The sequence below is a fragment of the Molossus molossus genome, unplaced genomic scaffold, assembly GCF_014108415.1.
Source record: "Molossus molossus isolate mMolMol1 unplaced genomic scaffold, mMolMol1.p scaffold_m16_p_14, whole genome shotgun sequence".
Lineage (NCBI taxonomy): Eukaryota > Metazoa > Chordata > Mammalia > Chiroptera > Molossidae > Molossus > Molossus molossus.
Genome location: NW_023425349.1, coordinates 89735089 through 89757653, shown reverse-complemented (window position 1 = coordinate 89757653; position 22565 = coordinate 89735089). Strand labels below are relative to the sequence as shown.

The window sequence follows — 22565 nt, the reverse complement described above, 5'->3', positions numbered from 1 at the left end:
GAACTTGAGACCTATTACTTTTAACACATTTCAAAAGCAATAAATATCATTTTTCATCAAACAAATAAGAATGTCTTCTGTTGATTTGCTAACATCAATTCCCCCAAAATAAAATGAACTCTCTGTGCTGCCACGGCCGTGTGTCTGTGTGTCCACGTGTCCCGTCTCCACGTCTGCCATCGTGGGAGTGGCAAAGGGTCATCATCAGGAAAGTTATTCATTGAGTTTTCATCTTCTCCTTTTAAAAACGAGTTTGTAAAATTCTTTTTACGGACTGATTTTCTTGTAATACGCATACACGTGCACCGCAGACAGCCAGTGCTAACCAGGACATGTAAGCCGGGAGCAGCCTGTGAACCCCGAGTCAGCGCAGGCCTAGGAGCAGAGACAGCTCACGACCCTGCTGGAGATGTCACCCTGAAGGAGTTTTAGCAGGACCCTTGCACCGTCATGCACACAGGCAGACAGTGATGCACTGCCAAGTCCAACAACGGGCTCTGGGGAAGGGTTCTGAAGAAGCCCTGAGCTGACCCTTTGTGGCCGGCGTGAGCCAGCTTCAACACCCACTGCCCACAGGGTGTGAAAGGTGACCTCTCTCCAGAGACATGGACACCAAATAGCCATCCTGAGAATATACACGTGTAAATGTGTTAGAGGCATGGATACCATAGAAAGAATTAGATAGTGACCCAAGCAGGTGTGATCCGGCAACACCCTTCAACTCTCCTCCCGTGACATCAGCAGGGACCACTGGCCCAGCCTGGGCACAGTCTTGGGGCAGCTAGGAAGTACCATACAGGTACTGCCTGAGGGGAAGGCTCAATCACACGCCATGCTGGACCTCCTGCAGGGAGCCAGGGGCTGAGAGGCTGGCTCTGATTTGTAAGAAAGGGGTCTCAGGTCATTAGGTTGTAACTTCCTAAAATGGGTTGCAGCATCACATTGCATTATGAGATGCAGTTAATTTGCAAAGCATTCACTTACACTTCAAAGAAAAAAAGGGCAATTAAAATAAGCCTTACAAGTTTCCTGCTCAATTGTTTGATCTCCAGGCCTCTGTAAAGGCGATGAGCAGACCAAGGCATGCCCTGTTCCACTCACCCGCCCAGACGTGGGACCAGAGTCCTGGTAAGGCTGTCAGCCCATGGCTGTCCACCTTCCAGTAGCTCCCATTGTGACACGAAGGTGTGGAATGTGTCCTAGCCAGAACACAACAGTGCAAGTGACGGGGTCAGTAGAGGAGACAGAAACTATGGTCAGCTGCAAGAAGAATTTTCTATGGTTAACCTGAGGGTCAGCCTGTGAAACTGTGTGGCTTGACTATAAGACACATGAACAGTGTCATCATCAGAAGAAGAAAGAGGGCTCACATTTTTGTTGCAGGCTCCGTGGAAACCTACAGCACGCCCGAAGGGAAAGCACACGTGGGCCCTGCGGGAGAAGCCCCCACCTACGTGAACACCCAGCACTTCCCGCCGCAGGCCGGGCTGGCTGCGGGGAGCAGCGCGGAGAGCAGCCCCAGGAAGGACCTCTTTGACATGAGTGCGTTTCCATCGCCTTTGGTTTCCTTGCCTCTTGACGTTGCTTTCTGCACTGTCTTTTATTGGACTCTGTGCAATGACTGAATTTTCTGCTAGTTGGGTTTTGATGAGCAGTGATGACTTGCTGCACCTTCCTGGGTTATTATTGGGCTTTCCGAGGCTTTGAACTCCAGCCAGCCTCTGCTTTGGGATTGCATCCCTCTCTTTTGACCAGAGACAAAGCAATTTCCCCCTCTTTTTGACATCGACTTACCTCTTAAATTTCTGCACATGTATTGAGGCAAACAATATACACAAATAAATCCGCTCATTTATTTATTCACTTACATATTAATTGGCTGTTGTGTACCAGGTGCTGTCTCAGTTGCTAAGGATGCCAAAGTGAAATGGCTTGGCCATTCTCCTTGGTCTAGACCAATACAAACCCAGATATTGCAACAAGCCCTCCTCGTATGCATGCACCTGCTTGCCTTCCCTCTTGCCTCCCTCTCTTTCTCTACCTGCACATCTCCGTGCTCTACTGAACAGGTAACATGTCCGATACCATTCTGCTCGCTGGGGGTACACAGGAAAACAAAACAGGCCAAGTCTCTATTCTCAGGGAGCTGAAATAACCACTGTGTATTACCAGGTAGTAACAAGCTAGGGAGACAGGAAACTGCTTCAATAGCAGTACAGTGGGATGTGCGCCAAAGACTTTCTGTTTGGTGTAAACATTGGGAAAATTAAATCCTCCATAAACTAATTCATGGAAGTGGAGACCGTAGATAAGGAATTTTGAAAGAACTTTTCAAGCTCACAAAGAGCTTTCTATCCTAAAATTTCTTTTTTAAATTCCTGTAGAAGTTAAAGACTAAAGAGGGGAGGAGACTGACATGGAAGAACTTTCTACCACCTGCTATGCACTGATTATTTTATTTAATTTTTGCAATGATACTACAGGTAGATATTACTATTAGAATCGTGTGCCACGAAACAACGTGTGGGTCAACTACAGACCACATGTGTGATGTGGTTCCATAAGATGACAGTGCAGCTGAAAAGTTCCTGTTGCCTGGTGATGCTATCAGCGTCTCCTAGCGCAACACATTACCTGTGTGTGTGTGGTGATGCTGGTGTCAACACACCTACTGTGTTGCCTGTTGTAGAAAAGTACCATCTACGTTTGTGTAAGTGCACTCTGTGATGGTCATACAGATGACTACATTGCCTGACGACACATTTCTCAGAACATATCTCCATCATTAATCGACACATGACTGTATTATTATTACTATTACTATTATTATCCTTATTTACAGAGGAGAAAACAGAGCATCCTAGAAGATAAGTAACTACCACTGGTCGAAGGCAGCCTTGCTAGCGTGACACCTGCCTCTTGTGGTATTGTGAGTGAGGACAGGGTTGAGTACTTTATGACTAGGTGGCACCATGACAACAAAAGTCTGTTTCTCCTCAGCTGCTTTGGTTTCCCAGATACTGGACTCCCATTCTGACTTATAAAAATTACCAGAACCAAAAGACCTGTAGAATCTCAGTGCTTGGGGTCACTTTAAATATCATCCAGGGTGGGGAACCGTTTTCCTGCCATTTGGATATTTATAACATCATTCATGGGCCATACAAAATTATCAACTTAAAAATTAGCCTGCTCTGTTTGGTCAGGCTGATTTGGTGAGGTGTGTGATGTCAGCTGGTAGTTTTTTTCCAGACTCATACGGGTTGTGGGCTAGATGTTTCCCACCCCTGATAATCCAGTCTCTTCACTTGAAATAATGTGGACACAGCCTAGGAGGTGTGAAGTGACTTTCCCAAGATGCAGAGCAAAGTGGTGGTTCTCCAAGCCTCTGGTCCAGAGTTAACAATGTCTCACAAGTGCAGCTTAGCAGCTGGGTTTGATGTATTCAGTTTACCAGAGATTCATGGCCCCAGAGCCTGGGGGTGTTACATTGGCCTGGGGTTTGGGATGGAGAAAGAGAGAAACAGAGCCAACATTTTCTCATCCATTGATTTCTACTCCTGCTCCCCAAATTAGAGAAGAGGAGACAAAAAGAAGAAAGGGCCCTGGGTGCTAGTATTTACGGAAAAATATGAAAAATAAAGGTAGCATTCTATGTTGTTTATTTTGAGCCAGAATAATGATGGTGATGATGATGATGATGGTGGTGATGGTGGTGATGATGGTGACGGTGGTGATGGTGATGATGATGGTGATGGTGGTGATGGTGGTGATGGTGGTGGTGATGGTGGTGATGGTGGTGATGGTGGTGGTGATGGTGGTGATGGTCGTGATGATGATGATAAATGGTGATGATGACAGTGAGATAATGATGGTGATGGTGGTGGTTGTAATGATGGTGGAGGTGGTGATAATGACAATGGGATAATGATGGTGATGGTGATGGTGGTGGTGGTTGTGATGATGGTGGTGATGGTGGTGGTTGTGATGATGGTGATGATGATGATGATAAATGGTGATAATGACAATGGGATAATGATGGTGATGGTGGTGGTTGTGATGGTGGTGATGATGATAATAAATGGTGATGATGACAATGGGATAATGATGGTGATGGTGATGGTGGTGGTGGTTGTGATGATGGTGGTGATGGTGGTGGTTGTGATGATGGTGATGATGATGATGATAAATGGTGATGATGACAATGGGATAATGATGGTGATGGTGGTGGTGATGGTGGTGATGATGGTGGTGATGATGATGATGATAAATGGTCATGATGACAATGGGATAATGATGATGGTGGTGATGACGGTGGTGATGATGATGATAAATGGTGATGATAAATGGTGATGATGACAATGGGATAATGATGGTGATGGTAGTGGTGTATGTGATGGTGGTGATGATGATGGTGCAGAAACAATCTAATACAATTTTTCAACTACTTCAGGTCATCAGGAAAAAGATAGGGTAAAAAAAATAAAATTTTAATCCATAGTTTTTACTTCTTTTCTACTCCCAACATATAAATGATTTCAGTGTCAAAATGACCTAATTTTGGTTTTCTTTATTCACCTCACTTCTGCCCATCCTCTACTAACAATCGGTCTTGTTTTACAGCATTTGTTGAATGTTTGTAGAGTAGGAGCCATGCCCAGGAATAATGTTGGGCTTTGGGGATGTAGCTGTGCTCAGGAGGATGCTGCTCTTGCTTCTGTGGTGCTTGCATTGACCCGGCTGGCAGTGTGGTCCCAGACAATCATTGTCGTACTATACACTGCAGCACTCCACACACTCTTTCAGAGTGCTTTTGTACAATTGCTTATTGAAAGTCAAACACTGATATTTAATTAGGCATGCCTGCTGACTTGCTTGCTGCTGATATTTATCGGTGTTAAAGCAGAAGTCTTACCACTGACTGATGCCCTGTGGTGACAGGTGTTCTGAGGGGCCTCATGTCACTCTCAGACACTCACACAAGAGCCTTTTCCCACAGGGACAAGGGAAGGTCGGGGGAGGTAGGGCTCCTAGCCTGGGGCAAGTCACACAAAAGGCACCCAATAAATGTCAGTTTTATTTTAGAAATTCACCTGCTACAGAGATTTTGAAATAAACATTTGATGGGTTGGGTTTAAGTTCTGCCCCAAATCAGTCTTGGAACTTGTCTTCTCCTTTGTGCATTTCCTTCAGTTTGGCAGGTTCCCACTCAGAAGAGAACATATTTGTTAAAGAGGCTAGCCAATGTTCCAGGAAAGTGTGGCAGCTCATATGCATGGCCTCCTGTGGCACAACTGAGGTCATTCTAACCAACTAAACCAGGGTGCGCTGGAATCCTTGGCACAAAGCACATGCCCAGCTGTCTTGGGAAAGCAGACCAATCAGAAGGAGCCATGCCAGGATTTGGGTTGTGCTTTTAAGTGCTTGTTATGATGTGTCTTGTTACGTGATCAGCCTGTCGTTTGTCTTGAGCTCTTTCTTCTGGTAGCGTTGCCTTTGCGTTCCCATCCTCACATTGTCCTGTTTGTCCTTTGCTCTTCCTGGCAAATTCTGTGGACAGAACCTTTCGAAGACGCTCTCAAGAACCAGTCCGTGGGGCCCGTGCTGAGCAAGGCGGCCTCCGTGGAGTGCATCAGCTCCGTCTCCCCCAGGGCCCCGGACGCCAAGATGCTGGAAGAGCTGCAAGCCGAGCCTTGGTATCAAGGCGAGATGAGCAGGAAGGAGGCAGAGGGGCTGCTGAAGCGAGACGGAGACTTCCTGGTGAGGAAGAGCACCACCAACCCGGGCCCCTTCGTCCTCACCGGCATGCACGACGGCCAGGCCAAGCACCTGCTGCTCGTCGACCCGGAAGGCACGGTGAGCACAGGGTGACAGCCTTCCCTCCAGCACAGGTGCCTGCTGAAGCCCTGAGGTCTCTCCTCCAGGACCCTGAGCCCAGGCACCGTCAGGGCCCCTGTGACAGTCACCAGGGCCCAGGCTGAAAGTCTTAATTCTTCTTTAAAATACAGAAACTGAGAAAGCTTTCCTCCCAAATACATTCATAATCAACAAGGAAGTACAGGCTCCTGAGCTTTTACTATTTCTCTCAAACCTCTTTAAAAGTTGAATGGCAGTCCGGCCGGTGTGGCTCAGTGGCTGAGTGTTGACCCATGTACCAACAGGTCGCTGGTTCGATTCCCGGTCAGGGCACATGCCCAGGTTGTCGGCCCATCCCCAGTGGGGGGCGTGCAGGAGGCGGCCAGTCAATGTTCTCTCTCATCAGTGTTTCTCTCTCTCTCTCTAAAAATTAATAAAGAAAAAAAAGTTGACTGGCAGTTGCTCTCGCGGGCAGCAGAACGCGCAGTAAGGGAAGCGCTGTTCCCAGGGCACCAGGGAACGCACACTCGTGACAGCCAGCTGGGCAGGCACAGTCCGAGAACTGCTAAGTTTAACAAACGTAATACATTAACCTAACTGAGTAAATTCCAGGATTATTGTTTAAAATATTTGACCCTTTGAAAACAAAGAAGCAGGTGGAGCTAACTAAATAGTGATTAAGAACATTGCATTTTTTAAAAATATTTTTAATTGATTTTGTTAGAGAGAAAGGAAGGGAGAGAGATAGAAACATGGATGTGAAATAGAAACATCCATCGGCTGCCTCCTGCACGCCCCCTACTGGGGATGGAGCCTGAAACCCGGGCCTGTGCCCTGACCGGAAATCAAACTAGGACCTCTCAGTCCATGGGGCGATGCTCAATCCACTGAGACACACCGGCCGGACGAGGACGTTGCAATTTTGATTGATGCAGGTAGAAATGCAAGCTTAGTCTTCAGCTGCGTGTAGTGAACACAATTTAACTGTGTGTGTCTGGGGAGGGGATGGTGTTACCTCGGATGATTGGTTACCTCCGTGTCCAGACCAAGTTGCCAGCACACTTCAGCTCCACACATCTGTCCCTAAACCTCCCCGTCCCCTCCACCTGGGCAACCAGTCCAATTTGCCTTCTTTTGTTGTGTGGATTTTTTACAAATATATGTGCACTGGGGAAAATATATATTTTGTGTTGGTGCGTTTTAGAAAATTTCAAACAAATTGTTTCACAAATCCCATTTCACTTCTTTCTTCTTGCCCTCGGCACATGTTTTTGAGGTCCGTCGTGGTGACTGGTACATACTGAAGAGTAACTTGGGTGGGCGGCCTGGGGCTCCCTGCGCTCATGGTCTCCGCGTCGCTTCTGAACTCTCGTGGAGAGCTGAGACTGCGGGCACTACCGACCTGTGCCCGATCCCCTGTGCCCGGGACGCTGTGTCTGGGGCACACCCAGGAGGGGAGGGCTTGTGAGCACAGGATGCACCTGCATTTAATTTCACTCTGGGTGGCATTTGCTTCTGGAATGGCTGGACTCCCTCCACGCGCAGCAGAGCAGAGGGGTCCCTCACCCTCCTCTTCCCTGACAGCATCTCTCTGGCTTTGCTTACGGGCTCACTGTGTGCTGAACGCTCTCACTTTTCCACCTGTTGGGTAGTTTTGTCTGAAATGCTCTTCTTCAAATAGAAGCATTTCTCTGAAATGGAGCCAAACCCATCGATTTTCCCCATTACGGTGTATGTTTTGAGTTTGAAAAGATTTTCTCACTTACAAGTCACAGATACACTGTATTCTTCTAGATTTTCTCCTACTAGCTTTATAGGTTCATCTCCCATGTTTGTGACTGAAGTTACTTTTGAAGATGATTTAAGATAGAGACCCATTTAGAAATATCCATGTAGTGAGCCATTTTTTTTTTTTTTTTCACCATTTGCCAAAGAATTCACCCTTTCCCTGTGGTGCTGATGCTCTGCCTGTTGCAGGCTCAGCTCCCGGGTCTGGGGCTGCCTCTCACCTCCAGCTCTGCTCAGCTGGTGTCCCTCCAGTATTTCTTGTATAAGCACCGCAATGTGTTAGTCATTGCGGCTTTGAAACGGTCTTCATCTCTGGTGGAGGGAGTCCTTCCTCTTGATTCTTCTTTTAAAAATTATTTTAATTTAAATTTTCCATCACCATTTGTCTACCCTACACCCTCTTCCACCTCCACCCACCCCCCACCAACCCCACAATCACCACGCTGTTGTCCATGTCCATGAGTTCTCTCTCTTTTTTATTCTCCCTTTTTTGTTCAATTCCTCCACATGCCCTCCCAACACCCCCCACTCCACCCTGGGTTGTCTGCCTGCTTTCTATCCAAGAGTCTGTCTCTATTTTGCTGGTAGTTCAGTTTTCTCATTAAATTCCACATATGAGTGAAATCATATGGTACTTGTCTTTCTCTGACTGGCTTATTTCACTTTGCATAATGTTCTCTAGTCCACCCACCCTGTCACAAACTAGAATTTTCTTCCATTATATGGGAGAGTAGTATTCCATTGTGTAAATGGACGATAGTTTCTTTATTCACTCATCTACTGATGGGTGTTTGGGCTGCTTCCAAATCTTGGCTATTGTAAATAACACTGCAATGAATATAGAGGTGAATATAGTCTTTTGAATTAGTTTTTTTTTTCAGTTAAATTCCCAGAACAGGAATCACTGGGTCATAGGGCAGTTTTATTTTTAATTTTCTGAGGAAACTCTACACTGGTTTCCACAGTGGCTGCACCAGTCTGCATTCCCACCAACAGTGCACGAGGGTTTCATTTTCTCCACATCCAGACCAACACTTGATGTTTGTTGTTTATTGATGGCAGCCATTCTGACAGGTGTGAGGTGGTATCTCATTGTGGTTTTGATTTGCATCTCTCTGGTGATTAGTGACATTGAGCATCTTTTCCCATGTCTATTGGCCATCTGTATGTCCTCTCTGGAGAAGTGTCTATTCGAGTCTTTTGCCCATTTTTAGTTAGATTATTTATTTGTTTATTTGGTTTTTGTTGTTGTTGAGTTTTATAAGTTCTTTATAAAATTTAGATATTAACCCCTTATCAGATATATCATTGATTGATTCTCCATTTTATAAATTGTCTTACCTATTCTCATATCCTATTCATCTTTGTTTTTCTGATTTTAGATTCACTTCATCAAGTCAACGAAGAGTGAGAGAGAGAGAAAAAACATGTTGGGGTTTTGATAAGATTTGCATTGAATTTTTAGATTAGTTTGGGGAGAGATGACATTTTTCAATATTAAGTCATCACATCCATGAACATGGTATAAGTCTCCACTTATTTTTTTAAAAATGTCCTTTGTTAGAATTTTAAAATTCTCTTTCGAAAGCTCTTCTGTTTCCTGTTAGGTTACTTCCCAGAGTGTCTGGTTTCAGTTCCTGTTGTAAGTGGTACGTGCTTTTGGGCTACTTTTTCTAACAGTACCTGCTGCAGGAAGAGGATGTGCTTGCAGAGGTTTTGCTGGAACAGGGGTCATGGCATTGAAACCAGTCACTGTATGTTTCTACCTTCCAATCCCTGTCCTTAAGTGTCCCCCCGCCCCAAGCTCTTCCAGTGAGCTAAATTTGCTCCAAAGAAGCTAACCTTTCCCTCACCATTTTATCTTAAATGGAATCCCCTAGATATTCCCTATTTCTTTGCCCTGATTTATTTATACCCAAAAGCAACCATCACGCACAAGCACTCGTTTATTTGGTCATTTGTTTATTATTTAGCCTCCTCCAACCCTGACTATAACCTCCGTGAGGGTGGCTGTCTTGGTCACGTGGTGTCCTGAGCACCTAGGGCAGAGCCGGGCACACAGAAGGCTCAACAAGCATTAGATAAACGGAGGCACAGATTCGCCTCGGGCTTCTTGAGGAATTGAGAGCCCAAGAAGGTGATGTGGGTGCTAAGGGCCGTGTGCTGTTGGCAGACAGACAATCACAAATAAGGTTTTTCTTTTTAATTTTTTTAAATATTTTATTGAGATTGATTTGTTACAGATATTTTACCTTTTTACCCCATTGGCACCACCCCCCCCCCCCTCCACCCTGTCCCCAGCTTAGTTGTCCATGTCCATTGGTCATGCATACATGCATATAAGTTCTGTGGTTTATCTCTTCCCACACCCCCACCCCCCATCCCCTCTTCTGAGGGACGTCAGTCTGTGCCCTACTTCCATGTGTCTGGGTCTACTGTATTCCTCAGACTGTTATGTTCATTATATTCCGTATATAAGTGAGATCATGTGGTATTTGTCTTTTTCTGCTTGGCTTCTTTCACTTAGGATAATACTTTCCAGGTCCCTCCATGTCATCTCAAAGGATAAGAGATCTTTCTTTCTTACCGCTGCATAGTACTCCATTGTGTATATGTACCACTGCTTTTTTATCCATTCGTCTACTGGTGGACACTTGGGCTGTTTCCAGATCTTAGCTATTGTAAATAGTGCTGCTATGAATATGGGGGTAAATATATTCTTCCTGATTGGTGTTTCAGGCTTCTTAGGGTATATTCCCAGCAGTGGGATTACTGGGTCAAATGGAAGTTCAATTTTGAATTTTTTGAGGTAGCACCATATTGTTTTCCATAGCGGCTGCACCAGTCTGCATTCCCACCAGCAGTGTACTAGAGTCCCCTTTTCTCCACACCCTCGCTAACACTTGTTGTTTGATGATTTGTTGATGGCGGCCATTCTGACAGGTGTGAGGTGATACCTCATTGTTGTTTTAATTTGCATCTCTCTGATGATTAGTGATGTTGAGCATTTCTTCATATGTCTCTTGGCCATTTGTATGTCCTGTTTGGAGAGGTGTCTATTCAGGTCCTCTGCCCATTTTTTAATTGGGTTCTTTGTCTTCCTTTTGTGGAGTTGTATGAGCACTCTATATATATTGGAAATTAACCCCTTATCTGATACATAATTGGCAATGATGTTCTTCCATACAGTGGGTTGTCTTTCCATTTTGATGATTGTTTCTTTTGCTGTGCAGAAGCTTTTTAGTTTGATGTAGTCCCATGTGTTCATTTTCTCCTTTATTTCTGTTGCCTTAGGTGATGTATCAGTGAAAATTCTGCTCCGTATGATGTCCGAAATTTTGTTGCCTACATTTTCTTCTAGAATTTTTATGGATTCACGGGTCACATTTAATTCTTTTATCCATTTTGAGTTTATTTTTGTGTATGGTGTAAGTTGATGGTCTAGTTTCATTTTTTTGCATGTAGCTGTCCAATTTTCCCAACACCATTGATTAAAGAGGCTGTCTTTACTCCACTGTATGCTCTTGCCAACTTTGTCAAATATTAATTGAGTGTATTGCCTTGGGTCCATTTCTGGGTTTTCAGTTCTATTCCACTGGTCTATATGCCTGTTCTTGTGCCAGTACCAGGCTGTTTTGGTTACAGTCGCTTTGTAGTATAACCTGATATATGGTATTGTGATCCCACCTACTTTGTTCTTCTTTTTCAAGATTGCTGTGGCTATTCGGGGTCTTTTTTGGTTCCATATGAACTTTTGAAGTATTTGTTCTAGCTCTATGAAATATGTCGTCGGTATTTTGATGGGGATTGCATTGAATCTATAGATTGCTTTGGGTAGTATGGACATTTTAATTATGTTAATTCTTCCAATCCATGAACAGGGTATGTGCTTCCACTTTTTTATATCTTCCTCTATTTCTTTTTTCAATGGCCTGTAGTTTTCTGCAAATAGGTCCTTTACTTCTTTGGTTAAGTTTATTCCTAGGTATCATAATTTTTTTGGCGCGATGGTAAATGGAATTGTTTTTTCAGTTTCTCTTTCTGTGAGTTCATCATTGATGTACAAGAATGCCGTCGATTTCTTCACGTTAATTTTGTATCCTGCTACTTTGCCAAATTCATTTATTAAGTCTAATAGATTTTTGATGGAGTCTTTAGGGTTTTCTATGTACAATATCATGTCATCTGCAAATAATGACAGTTTCACTTCCTCCTTTCCAATTTGGATCCCTTTTATTTTTTCTTCATGTCTGATTGCTGTGGCTAAGACTTCCAGTACAATGTTAAATAAGAGTGGCGAAAGTGGACAACCCTGTCTTGTTCCTGTTCTTAATGGAAATTTTTTTAGTTTCTGTCCATTGAGTATGATGTTGGCTATAGGTCTTTCATATATGGCCTTTATTATGTCAAGATATGATCCCTCTATTCCTACATTGCTGAGCGTTTTTATCAGAAATGGATGCTGGATTTTGTCGAATGCTTTTTCAGCATCTATTGATATGATCATGTGGTTTTTATTCTTCATTTTGTTTATGTGGTGTATCACGTTTATTGATTTGCGAATAGTGTACCAGCCTTGCATCCCTGGGATGAATCCCACTTGGTCATGGTGAATAATTTTTTTGATGTATTTCTGGATCCGATTTGCTAATATTTTGTTCAGGATTTTGGCGTCTATGTTCATCAGGGACATTGGCCTGTAGTTTTCTTTCTTCGTAGTGTCTTTTTCTGGTTTGGGAATTAGAATTATGCTGGCCTCATAGAACGTGTTTGGAAGTCTTCCTTCTTCTTGAATTTTTTGAAATAGTTTGAGGAGAATGGGTGTTAGTTCTTTTTTGAATGTTCGGTTAAACTCCCCCGTGAAACCATCTGGGCCTGGGCTTTTGTTTGCTGGGAGAATCTTGATTACCTCTTCAATTTCCTTAGTTGTTATTGGTCTGTTCAAGTTTTCTATCTCTTCCGGGAGTAGTTTTGGGAGACTGTGTGTTTCTAGAAATTTGTCCATTTCGCTTAGATTGTCGAATTTGTTGCCATATAGTTGTTCATAGTAGTTGTTAACGATCTTTTGTATTTCTGTGGTGTTGGTTGTTACTTCTCCTCTTTCATTTCTGATTTTGTGTATTTGGGTTCTCTCTCTTTGTTTCTTGGTGAGTCTAGCTAAGGGTCCATCAATCTTGTTTATCTTTTCGAAAAACCAGCTCTTTGTTTCATTGATCCTTTGAATTGTTTTTTTGGTCTCTATGTCATTTATTTCTGCTCTGATCTTTACTATTTCCTTCCTTCTACTTGCTCTGGGGTTTTCTTTTTGTTTGTTTTCTAATTCTTTAAGTTGTGAGGTTAGGCAGTCAATTAGAAATTTTTCTTGTTTCTTGACGTAGGCCTGTAGTGCTATGAACTTCCCTCTCAGAACTGCTTTCGCTGCATCCCATAGATTTTGTGTTGTTGTGTGTTCATTTTCATTGGTTTCCAGGAAGTTTTTAATTTCTTCCTTGATGTCCTCGGTGACCCATTCATTGTTTAATAACATGCTATTTAGCCTCCATGTGTTGAAATGTCTTTGCATGTTCTTGTTGCAATTGATTTCTAGTTTCATGCCATTGTGATCTGAGAAGATGCTTGATATGATTTCAATCTTCTTGAACTTGTAGAGATTTAGTTTGTGTCCTATCATGTGGTCTATCTTTGAGAATGTCTCATGTGCACTTGAGAAGAATGTGTATTCTGTAGTTTTGGGGTGTAATTCTCTGTAGATATCTATTAAATCCATTTGGTCTAGTGCTTCATTTAGAGTCTCTGTTTCCTTGCTAATTTTTTGCCTAGAGGATCTATCCAGTGCTGTCAACGGGGTGTTGAAGTCCCCTGCTATGATTGTATTGTTGTCGATTTCTCCTTGGAAGTCCTCCAGAAGATTTTTAATATATTTTGGTGCTCCTCTATTGGGTGCATATATGTTTATCAAGGTTATATCTTCCTGTTGGATAGATCCTTTCAATATTATGTAGTGGCCGTCTTTGTCTCTAGTTATGGTCTTCATTTTGAAATCTATTTTATCAGATATGAGAATTGCTACCCCAGCTTTTTTTTGCTTTCCATTTGCTTGGAAAATTTTTTTCCATCCCTTCACTTTCAACCTATGTGAGTCTTTTGTTGAGAGGTGGTTCTCTTGTAAACAACATATAGATGAGTCATGCTTTCCTATCCAATCAGCTACTCTGTGTCTCTTTATGGGAGCATTCAATCCATTTACGTTTAAGGTGATTATTGATATGTACTTATTTATTGCCATTTTTGTTTAGTGTGGTTCTATTTTTCTTCCCATTTCTACTGCTAATTACAGCAGTCCTTTTAACATTTCTTGCAGTGCTGGTTTGGTGCTAATGTATTCCCTTAGCCTTTTTTTTGTCTGGGAAGCTCTTTATTTGATCTTCTATTTTGAATGATAGCCTTGCTGGGTAGAGTAGTCTTGGATTCAGATTCTTGTTTTTCATGACTTTGATTACTTCATGCCATTCTCTTCTGGCCTGTAGTGTTTCTTGTGAGAAGTCAGCTGAGAGCCTTATGGGTTTCCCTTTGTAGGTAACCTGTTGCTTATCTCTTGCTGCTTTTAGGATTCTCTCTTTGTCTTTAATTTGTGGCATTTTAATCACTATGTGTCTTGGTGTGGGCCTGTTTGGGTTCTTCTTACCTGGGACTCTCTGTGCTTCTTGAACTTGAATGCCTTCTTCCTTCACCAAATTAGGGAAGTTTTCTCTCACTATTTTTTTGAATATATTCTCTATCCCTTGCTCATTTTCTTCTTCTTCGGGGACTCCTATGATGCGAATATTATTACGTTTCCAGTTGTCCCATAGTTCTCTTAAGCTGTCTTCCTGTTTTTTAATAGTTTTTTCCTTTTGTTTTTCTGATTGGTTGATTTTTTCTACCCTGTCTTCTAATTCACTGATCCCGGTCCTCAGCTTCCCCTACTCTGCTTTTTAAACCTTCCAATGTGTTTTTCATTTCTGATATGTCATTTTTTATCTCTTCTTGTTGGTTTTTAATTTCCAATTGGCTTATTTTCAGTGTCTCTATGTCCTTACTCATGCTGTTCAGCTTCCTCAAGATCATGGCTCTGAATTCTAGCTCTGTTAACATGCCTAATTGCTCCACATTGATCTCATCTTCGGTGGAGGTGTCTTGCTCTTTCATTTGGCTTCTGTTTCTGTGTTTCACCATTTTGGCTATCACTGTGGGCTTTGGAGCATGTCAAGTTCTCCCTGTGGGTGTTGGTGTTCTGCTGTTTGTGGCTCCCTCTCCTGTGTTTAGATGAGCGAGGGAGGACCTACGTTGAACACCACTGTCAAGTCTTACTTTCCTGGTTAAAGTTGCCAGCCCAGGAAACGTACTGTTATCCTCTAGCTTTTTGCCTGGAGGCTAGCAGTCGTGGTTACTTGATGAGTTTTGGGTTGTCAGTTGATTGAAAAACTCCCTCTGGTGCTCAGCCAAGGGGCTTTCACGAGGGTGGGGCAGATGCTGGTTGTTAGTGAGCCTCAATTAGCACTTCAATGGCCCACAGGGTGGGGTTGGATCTCCGAGGGAGGGGCTGCTGCCTCTCCTCAGAGCCCTGGGAAGGAGCAATGTGGCCACCGTCCTGGGTGGCAGCACTCAGCCAAAGCTCTGAGTGCCCTCCAAACCCGGAGTGTCCCGGCACAGTTCCAGTCCAGTCCGCCCTCCCTCTGCCGGAGCCCAAGGTAAGTGGCTGTGGCTGTTTCAGCCTCTGTCCCGGCTGCGCTGTGGGGCCGCCTGGGAGTGTAACCCGAGGGCGCCGCTCCCAGCTGAGGCCGCTGCCGAGCTGCCGACCGTGGGCTCCCAGCCCCGTCTCGCGCCTTCGCAAGCCTACCGGGATGGAGTCAGTGTCCCTAGTTGTATGGTCCTCCAAGCTGCTTTTCTGTTGCTTTTTCCTGTCGATTTGTCTGTGTTATAGTTGTAATTCCAGTTTGGTTCTGGGAGACGGTCTGTGTAGTTCCGTTCACTCCGCCGCCATTTTTCGGTCTACAAATAAGGTTTTTCTAAACGGACCAGTCCAGAGTGCTTTCCTTTTGCATGGGCTGGCTGATAATTCCGTTGTTTTTATTCAAAGCAAACAGGAGAGAAAATACCTAAGGAATTAAATGAAAATATGAAAATTTCAGGTATTTAAAAACAAAAGTTAAAATTTAGCCCTGGCTTGTTTGGCTCAGCAGTTAGAGCACTGACCCTCGGACCAAAGGGTCTTGGGTTCGATTCCCAGGTTTGATCCCCAGCCCCAGTTGGGGTTGTGCAAGAGGCAACCAATTGATGTGTCTCTCTCACATTGATGCGTTGTCTCTCTCTCTCCCACTCCCTCCCTTCCACTCTATCTAAAAATCAATGGAAGCCCTGTTCAGTTTGGCTCAGTGGTTAGAGTGTCGGCCTGCGGTCCAGAGAGACCCGGGTTCAGTTCCCGCTAAGGGCACGTATCTCAGTTGCAGTTTGTCCCCGGCCCTGGTTGGTCGTGCGGGTGGCAACCACTCGATGTGTCCCTTTCACGTCGATGTCTCTCTCTTCCTCTCTCTCCCTCCCACTCTATCTGAACAAAAAATGGAAAAATGTCCTCGGGTGAGGATTAACAACAACAACAAAAAAAAAGTTAAATTTTGCTAAATTATACCATCGTATAGTTCAAAGGTTATTTATTTTTTTGTTCACTCAGTCCTTATAGACAAAAGTATATTATACATTCACAAATCAGTATCAAGATAATGTAGAAGGGGAAGAGGAAATGAACTGTGTTTAAACGAGGTGCCCGAGCCAGCCGAACCCCATGCGGTGCCATCTACACAACTTCCATTTGGAGGAGAAATTTGTAGCACTGTTGAGAAAATGTATGAGTCACACCTACTCATAGCTGTTCTTTTGGATGGCTTTGTGCTGGATCTGATGATCTAGTTTAACTGATCCTCTGGGGGACAGCTTTAGCTGGAAAAAAAAAATGGAAAGGACGAACTTTAAAAATGTAGTCATGCTTCCTTGCTGTGAGGACACCAAAATAGGCGATGAACACATTCTCTCCAATATTTATTCATCTGATTTTCATGGTAATTGGCTGGCCTCTGACTATAAAGGGTAAACTTGGCAGACCGGGTCACGCAGAGGAGTAAGGATGCAGAACGTCTCTGCATCTAAATGTATTCCAGAGTAGGGCCTATGCGTCTTCCCACCGTGCACTGAGTGTTTAGGGCGGGGTGTCAGGGTGCTAGAGTTGCTGGTGACGAGGGTGACCCCTGGGAGGTGCTGCAGCTGCTGACCCTGAGGAAGCAGCTGGACAGAGGGCAGGACTGGGTCCTTGGGGACAGCCTCAGGGATGGAGTCGGCAGCAGCTCTTTTTCTTTACAATGTCTTCAGAATCATTCAGCCAGTCCTCTCGTGTCTAAAAGTTTCCCAGAGTCACTAATCCCTGATTATTCCTTTGGCTTCGCAGGGCCAGCTAAGCGAGGTGGACGCTGAGCTGGCACGTGAATGAGCTGCCGCCGCTGGGCGCCTTCGCCTTGGTCCTTTCCCTGGCAATCAGTGAATATTTGGGGGAGGCACTTTGAAACCACATAAACTCCCTCTTTTCAGTCCAGCTTTTTCCATCTATTCACTTTTATCAGTGCCTCGTGGTTTCTGTTTTATTTAGTGGATTACAATCAGTTGCTACATTTATTTTAGGTTTCTTCAAGCTGCTTCTGTGTCCTTTTGACCTGTCGTCATTATTCTTTCAGCATCTTCTTCTGATACCAAACAGCACGGCAGGCTATGTCCTCTGGCCTGCTCATATGACCAGCCATTTCTTCAAGGAGCCCTGGCCGGCATCTTTTCAGGGGAGACCAAGATCTGGGCACCATGTGTGCCCATTGCCAGTGGGGTGCTGATGCCACCAGGCCTCTAAATGGACATAAGTGGTACACAATCAGACACCACGAGTTCATGACTGTTCTTCCAGTTCCACTCTGATATCACAGAGATCATTTTACAGTTCCCTTTTCCACATTTGTATCTCGCTTCTCCAACAATGAGAAACTCGACTTTGATTGTCCCTCATATTTTTACCTGTTTGACTAACGCCCCTGTATGGAATGCATCTCCCATCCCGGCTGCTGTCCCTCCCTCCATGGGAACCTTCCCCACCCAGCCTGGGCTCCAGCCGTCCCCTGTGCGGGCTCCTCCTCGCCCTCTTCACGTCTGACACTCGCACCGCTGGGGCGCCACAGGAACTTGTGCTTATTTGTACCCATTAGACTATGGTCAGCTCTGTGGAACCAATCGCCGGCCTTGAGAACTTAGGTAGCAAATCCAGGGCCTCCTGTAGACACTCGGTGTGCATCTCTACCAATAAGTGTCTTTCAGAACAACCTGACACCATCTTTACGTCCAACAAAACTAAGCACAGTGACTGAACATTCAAAGGTTCCTGATTATCTCAAAGATGGTTTTTCTGCTTTGCTTGTTGGAATTAGAATCCAAACACGGTCACAGGGTGGCATTTGTCATGCCTCTAAAGACTCAAGCTACTCAGCTTTCTTTCTAGTCCCCCCATTGCTGATTTCTGTAGATCACCCGTGTTACGATTTGGGTTGTTGCTTTCTTGTGGCCTTGCCTAACCTGTTCCCTGCCCCCTATATTTCCAATAAGCTGGTAGACATATAGATTTTAGAAACAGCTGTACTGGGATGTCGTTTACATATATACCCATTTGAAGAGTGTGATTCAGTTTTTTTAGTATATTTACAGATATGCACAGTCACTTTGGGAACAGTTTTATTACCTAGAAAAGAAATGCTGTACCATTCAGTCAGCACCACCTGGTCCTCTCCTCCCCCACCCCTTAGGATCTGCTCATCTGTTTTCTGTCTCTATAGATTTTTTCTTTCTGGACTTTCCTACGAATAGAATCAATAACATACAGACATATTGATCAATTTCTTTTACTTAGCGTAAGGTTTTCACGATCTATCCATGTTGTAGCCTGTGTATGTACTTCATTCCTTTTTATGGCTGAACATGATTCCATTTGTGGACAGATCACATTTTGTTTATGATTAGTTTGTTGGTGAATATTTGGCTACTATAAACAACGCTGCTATAAACAGCATGTTCAGGCTTCTGTGTGGACACGTGTTCATTTCTCTTGGATATATACTTGGGAGTAGAATTGTTGGGTCGCATGGTAACTCTGTGATTATTACTTGAGGAATGTCCGGTGGTTTTCCAAAGCAGCTGCACCATTTTCTATGTCCGCCAACAGTGTATGAGGACTCCAGTTTCTTCACATCTTACGTTTTGATTCTAGCCATCCGTGTGGGTATGAAGCAGAACACCATTGTGATTTTTATTTGCACGTCCCTGATGATATCAAGCACTTATATAACTTCTTTGGAGTTATATTTGTATAAGTTCTTTATATTTATATAACTTCTCTGGAGAAATGTCTATTTAGATTTTTGCCCCCAGTTTTTTTTTTTGTTTTTTTTTTTTGCCTTGTCTTTCTTTTCCAATTTCTTTTTTGTTTGCGGTAAAATACATGTAACAAAATTTACGATGTTAACTAATTTTAAGTGTACAGTTCAGTGGTATTACGTATATTCATAGAGTGTGCAACTGTTTAATGCTAGTATTCTTTTCATCTTGCAAAACTGAAATTCCATCCCCATCAAATAACAGATCCCATTCCTCCTACCCCCATCCTCTGATATTGACTGTTTTGCTTGGTCTCTATGAATTTGCCTACTCTCAGTGCCTGTATAAGTGGAATCAGACAGTATTTGTCCTTTTGTGGTTGGCTTATTTCTTTTATTATAATATTCTCAAGTTTCATCCATGTTGTAGCCTCTGTCAGAATTTCCTTCTTTTTTAAGGCTAATACTCCTTTATATGTACATACCACATTTTATTTATTTATTCAACAGACACACATTGCTTCCACATTTTAGCTATTGTAAAAAAATGCTGCTATAAATATGGGTGTACAAATAACTATTTGAAAGCCTGCTTTCAATTTTTTCTAGTATAAATTCAGAAGTGAAATTGTTGGACCAACTGATAATTCATTTTTAACCTTTTGAGAAAATATCACACTGTTTTACACAGTGGCTGCACCATTTTACATTCTCACCAACAGTACAAAAGGGTTCCAATTTCTACCACATCCTCAACACTTGTTATTTTCTGTTTTGTTTATTTGTTTTTTAATAGTAGCCATCCAAATGGGTTTGAGGTAGTGTCTCACTGTAGTTTATTTGCATTTCCCTAATGATCAGTGATGCTGAGCATCTTTTCATGTGTTTATTGGTAATTTGTATATCTTCCATGGAGAAATGTCAGTTCAAGTTCTTTGCCCATTTTGACTTGGATTGTTTGTTTTTATTGTTGAGTTTTAGGAGTTCTCTATATATTCTGGATATTAATCCCTTTTTCTGTACATGATTTTCAAATATTTTCTCCCATTCTGTGGGTTGCCTTTTTAGTATGTTGATAGTGTTTTTTGATGCACAAAATTTTTATGAAGTCCAATTTGTCTATTTTTTCTTTTGTTGTGAATGCATTTGGTGTCATATCCAAAAAAAAAAATCATTGTGAATTTGTCTTAAATCTCTTGCTTTGTGTTGTCTTCTAAGAGTTTTAGTCTTACATTTATATCTTTGATCCATTTTGAGTTAGTTTTTGTACATGGTGTTAATTAAAGGTGCAATTTTATTCTTTCACATATAGATATCAAGTTTTTCCAGCACTGTTTGTTGAAAGGACTGTATTTTTCATAGTGAATGACCTTGGCCCCCTAGTAACACATCATTTGACCATTTGTGCAAGGATTTATTTCTGGGTTCTCTGTTCCACTAGCCTATATGCCTGTCTTTATATCAGTACTATAGTGTTTTGATTACTGTAGCTTTGTAGTAAGTTTTAAAATCAGGAAATGTGAGTCCTCTAACTTTTTCTTTTCAAGATTGCTTTGGCTATTCTGGCTCCTTGTAATTCCATGACTTTTAGGACGAGTTTTTGTTATTTCTGCAAAAAACACCATTGAAATTTTAATAGGGATTGCATTGAGTCTGTAAATTGCTTTGTGTTATATTGACATATTAATAATATTAACTGTTTCAATTCATGAACATGCACTGTCTTTTCACTTATTTATAGCTCTAATTTCTTTCAACAATTTTTTTTTCTATAAGTATTTTACCTTCTTCACTAAGCGAAACCCTAGGTATTTTATTCTTTTTCGTGCAATTGTAAATTGAATTGTGTTCTTATTTTCCTTTTTGGATTGTTCATTGTTAGTGTATAGAAATGCAACTGATTCTTATACGCTGACTTTGTATTCTGTTACTTTGCTAAATTCATTTGTTCTAACAATTTCTTGTGGAATTATTAGGGTTTTCTACATGTAAGATTATATCATCTGCAAACAGAGATAATTTTACTTCTTTCCAATTTGGATGCTTCTAATTTATTTTTTGCCTAATTGCTCTGACTGGAACTTGTAGTACCATGTTGAATAGAAAGTGAAAGCAGACATTCTTGCTTGTTCCTGATCTTAGAGGAAAAACTTTCAGTCTTTCACCGTTGAATATGATGTTTGCTGTGGGATTTTCATATATGTCCTTTATTATGTTGAGGTAGTTTCCTTCTATTCCCAGTTTGTGTCAGGAAAGGATCAATTATGTTGATCAATTTTCATATGTTAAGCCATCCTTGCATTCCAGAAATAAATTTCACTTGGTCATAGCATATAAGCTTTTTAATGTGCTGCTAAATTTAGTTTGCTAATATTTTGTTGAGGATTTTAAAATTAATGTTCATAAGGGATGTTGATATGCAATTTTCTTTTCCTGTAGTGTCTCTGTCTGGCTTTGATTTCTAGGTAACACTGGCCTCAAAGAAAGAGTTAGGAAGTATTCTCTCATCTTCATTTTTTAAGGAAAAGTTTGAGAAGAATTTGGAGGAGTTCTTTAAATGTTTGGTAGAATTCACCAGCAAAGCCATCAAGTCCAGCACTTTTTATTGTCAGATTTTTGATAATGAGTCAATCTCTTTACGAGTTATAGGTCTATTCAGATTTTCTATTTCTTTGTGATTTAGTCTTGGTAGGATTTGTCAGTGTCATCTAGGTTATTCACTTAATTAGCATACAGTTCTTCATAGTACTCTCTTATAATCCTTTTTATTTCTGTAGAGTCAGTAGTAATGTCCACACTTAATTTCCAATTTTAGTAATTTTGAGCCCTCTTTATTTTTTTTTAGTCAGTCTAGCTAAAGGTTTATCAGTTTTGTTGATCTTTTTGAAGAAGCTACTCTTTTTTTTTATTAATTAATTTTTGTTACAGATGTTTCTCCTTTTCCCCCCACTGATTCCCCCCCTCTCCCTCCCTCCCTGCCCTTTCCCCAGTTTGTTGTCCATGTCCACTGTTCATGCATACCTGCATATAAGTTCTGTGGTTTATCTCTTCCCCACCACCCCCCTATTTAGGGGATTGTCAGTCTGTATCCCATTTCCGTGTCTCTGGGGCTACCCCCTTCCTCAGACTGTTATGTTCATTATATTCCACAAATAAGTGAGATCATATGATACTTGTCTTTCTCTGTTTGGCTTCTTTCACTTAGGATGATACTTTCCAGGTCCCTCCATGTAGTCTCAAAGGATAAGAGGTCTTTCTTTCTTACAGCTGCGTAGTACTCCATTGTGTATATGTACCAAAGCTTTTTCATCCATTCGTCTACTGATGGACACTTGGGCTGTTTCCAGATCTTAGCTATTGTAAATAGTGATGCTACTCTTTGTTCCATTGATTTCTTTTTCTATTGTCTTTCTGCTATTTCATTTATCTCTGCTCTATTTTTTATTATTTTCTTCTGCTACCTTTGGGTTCAGTTTGTTCTTATTT

The 22565-nt window shown here is 42.3% G+C and overlaps 1 protein-coding gene across 2 annotated transcripts in view; it reads left to right on the top strand.

The window, feature by feature from the left end:
• Window positions 1-22565, top strand: part of SHC3 (SHC adaptor protein 3) — a 174766-nt gene that overhangs the window by 131755 nt on the left and 20446 nt on the right. For both annotated transcript variants that reach the window (XM_036261564.1, XM_036261565.1), the window contains exons 10-11: window positions 1384-1542; window positions 5561-5856. In XM_036261564.1, the coding sequence (XP_036117457.1) occupies window positions 1384-1542; window positions 5561-5856 (455 nt within the window). The remainder of the gene's footprint in view (window positions 1-1383; window positions 1543-5560; window positions 5857-22565) is intronic.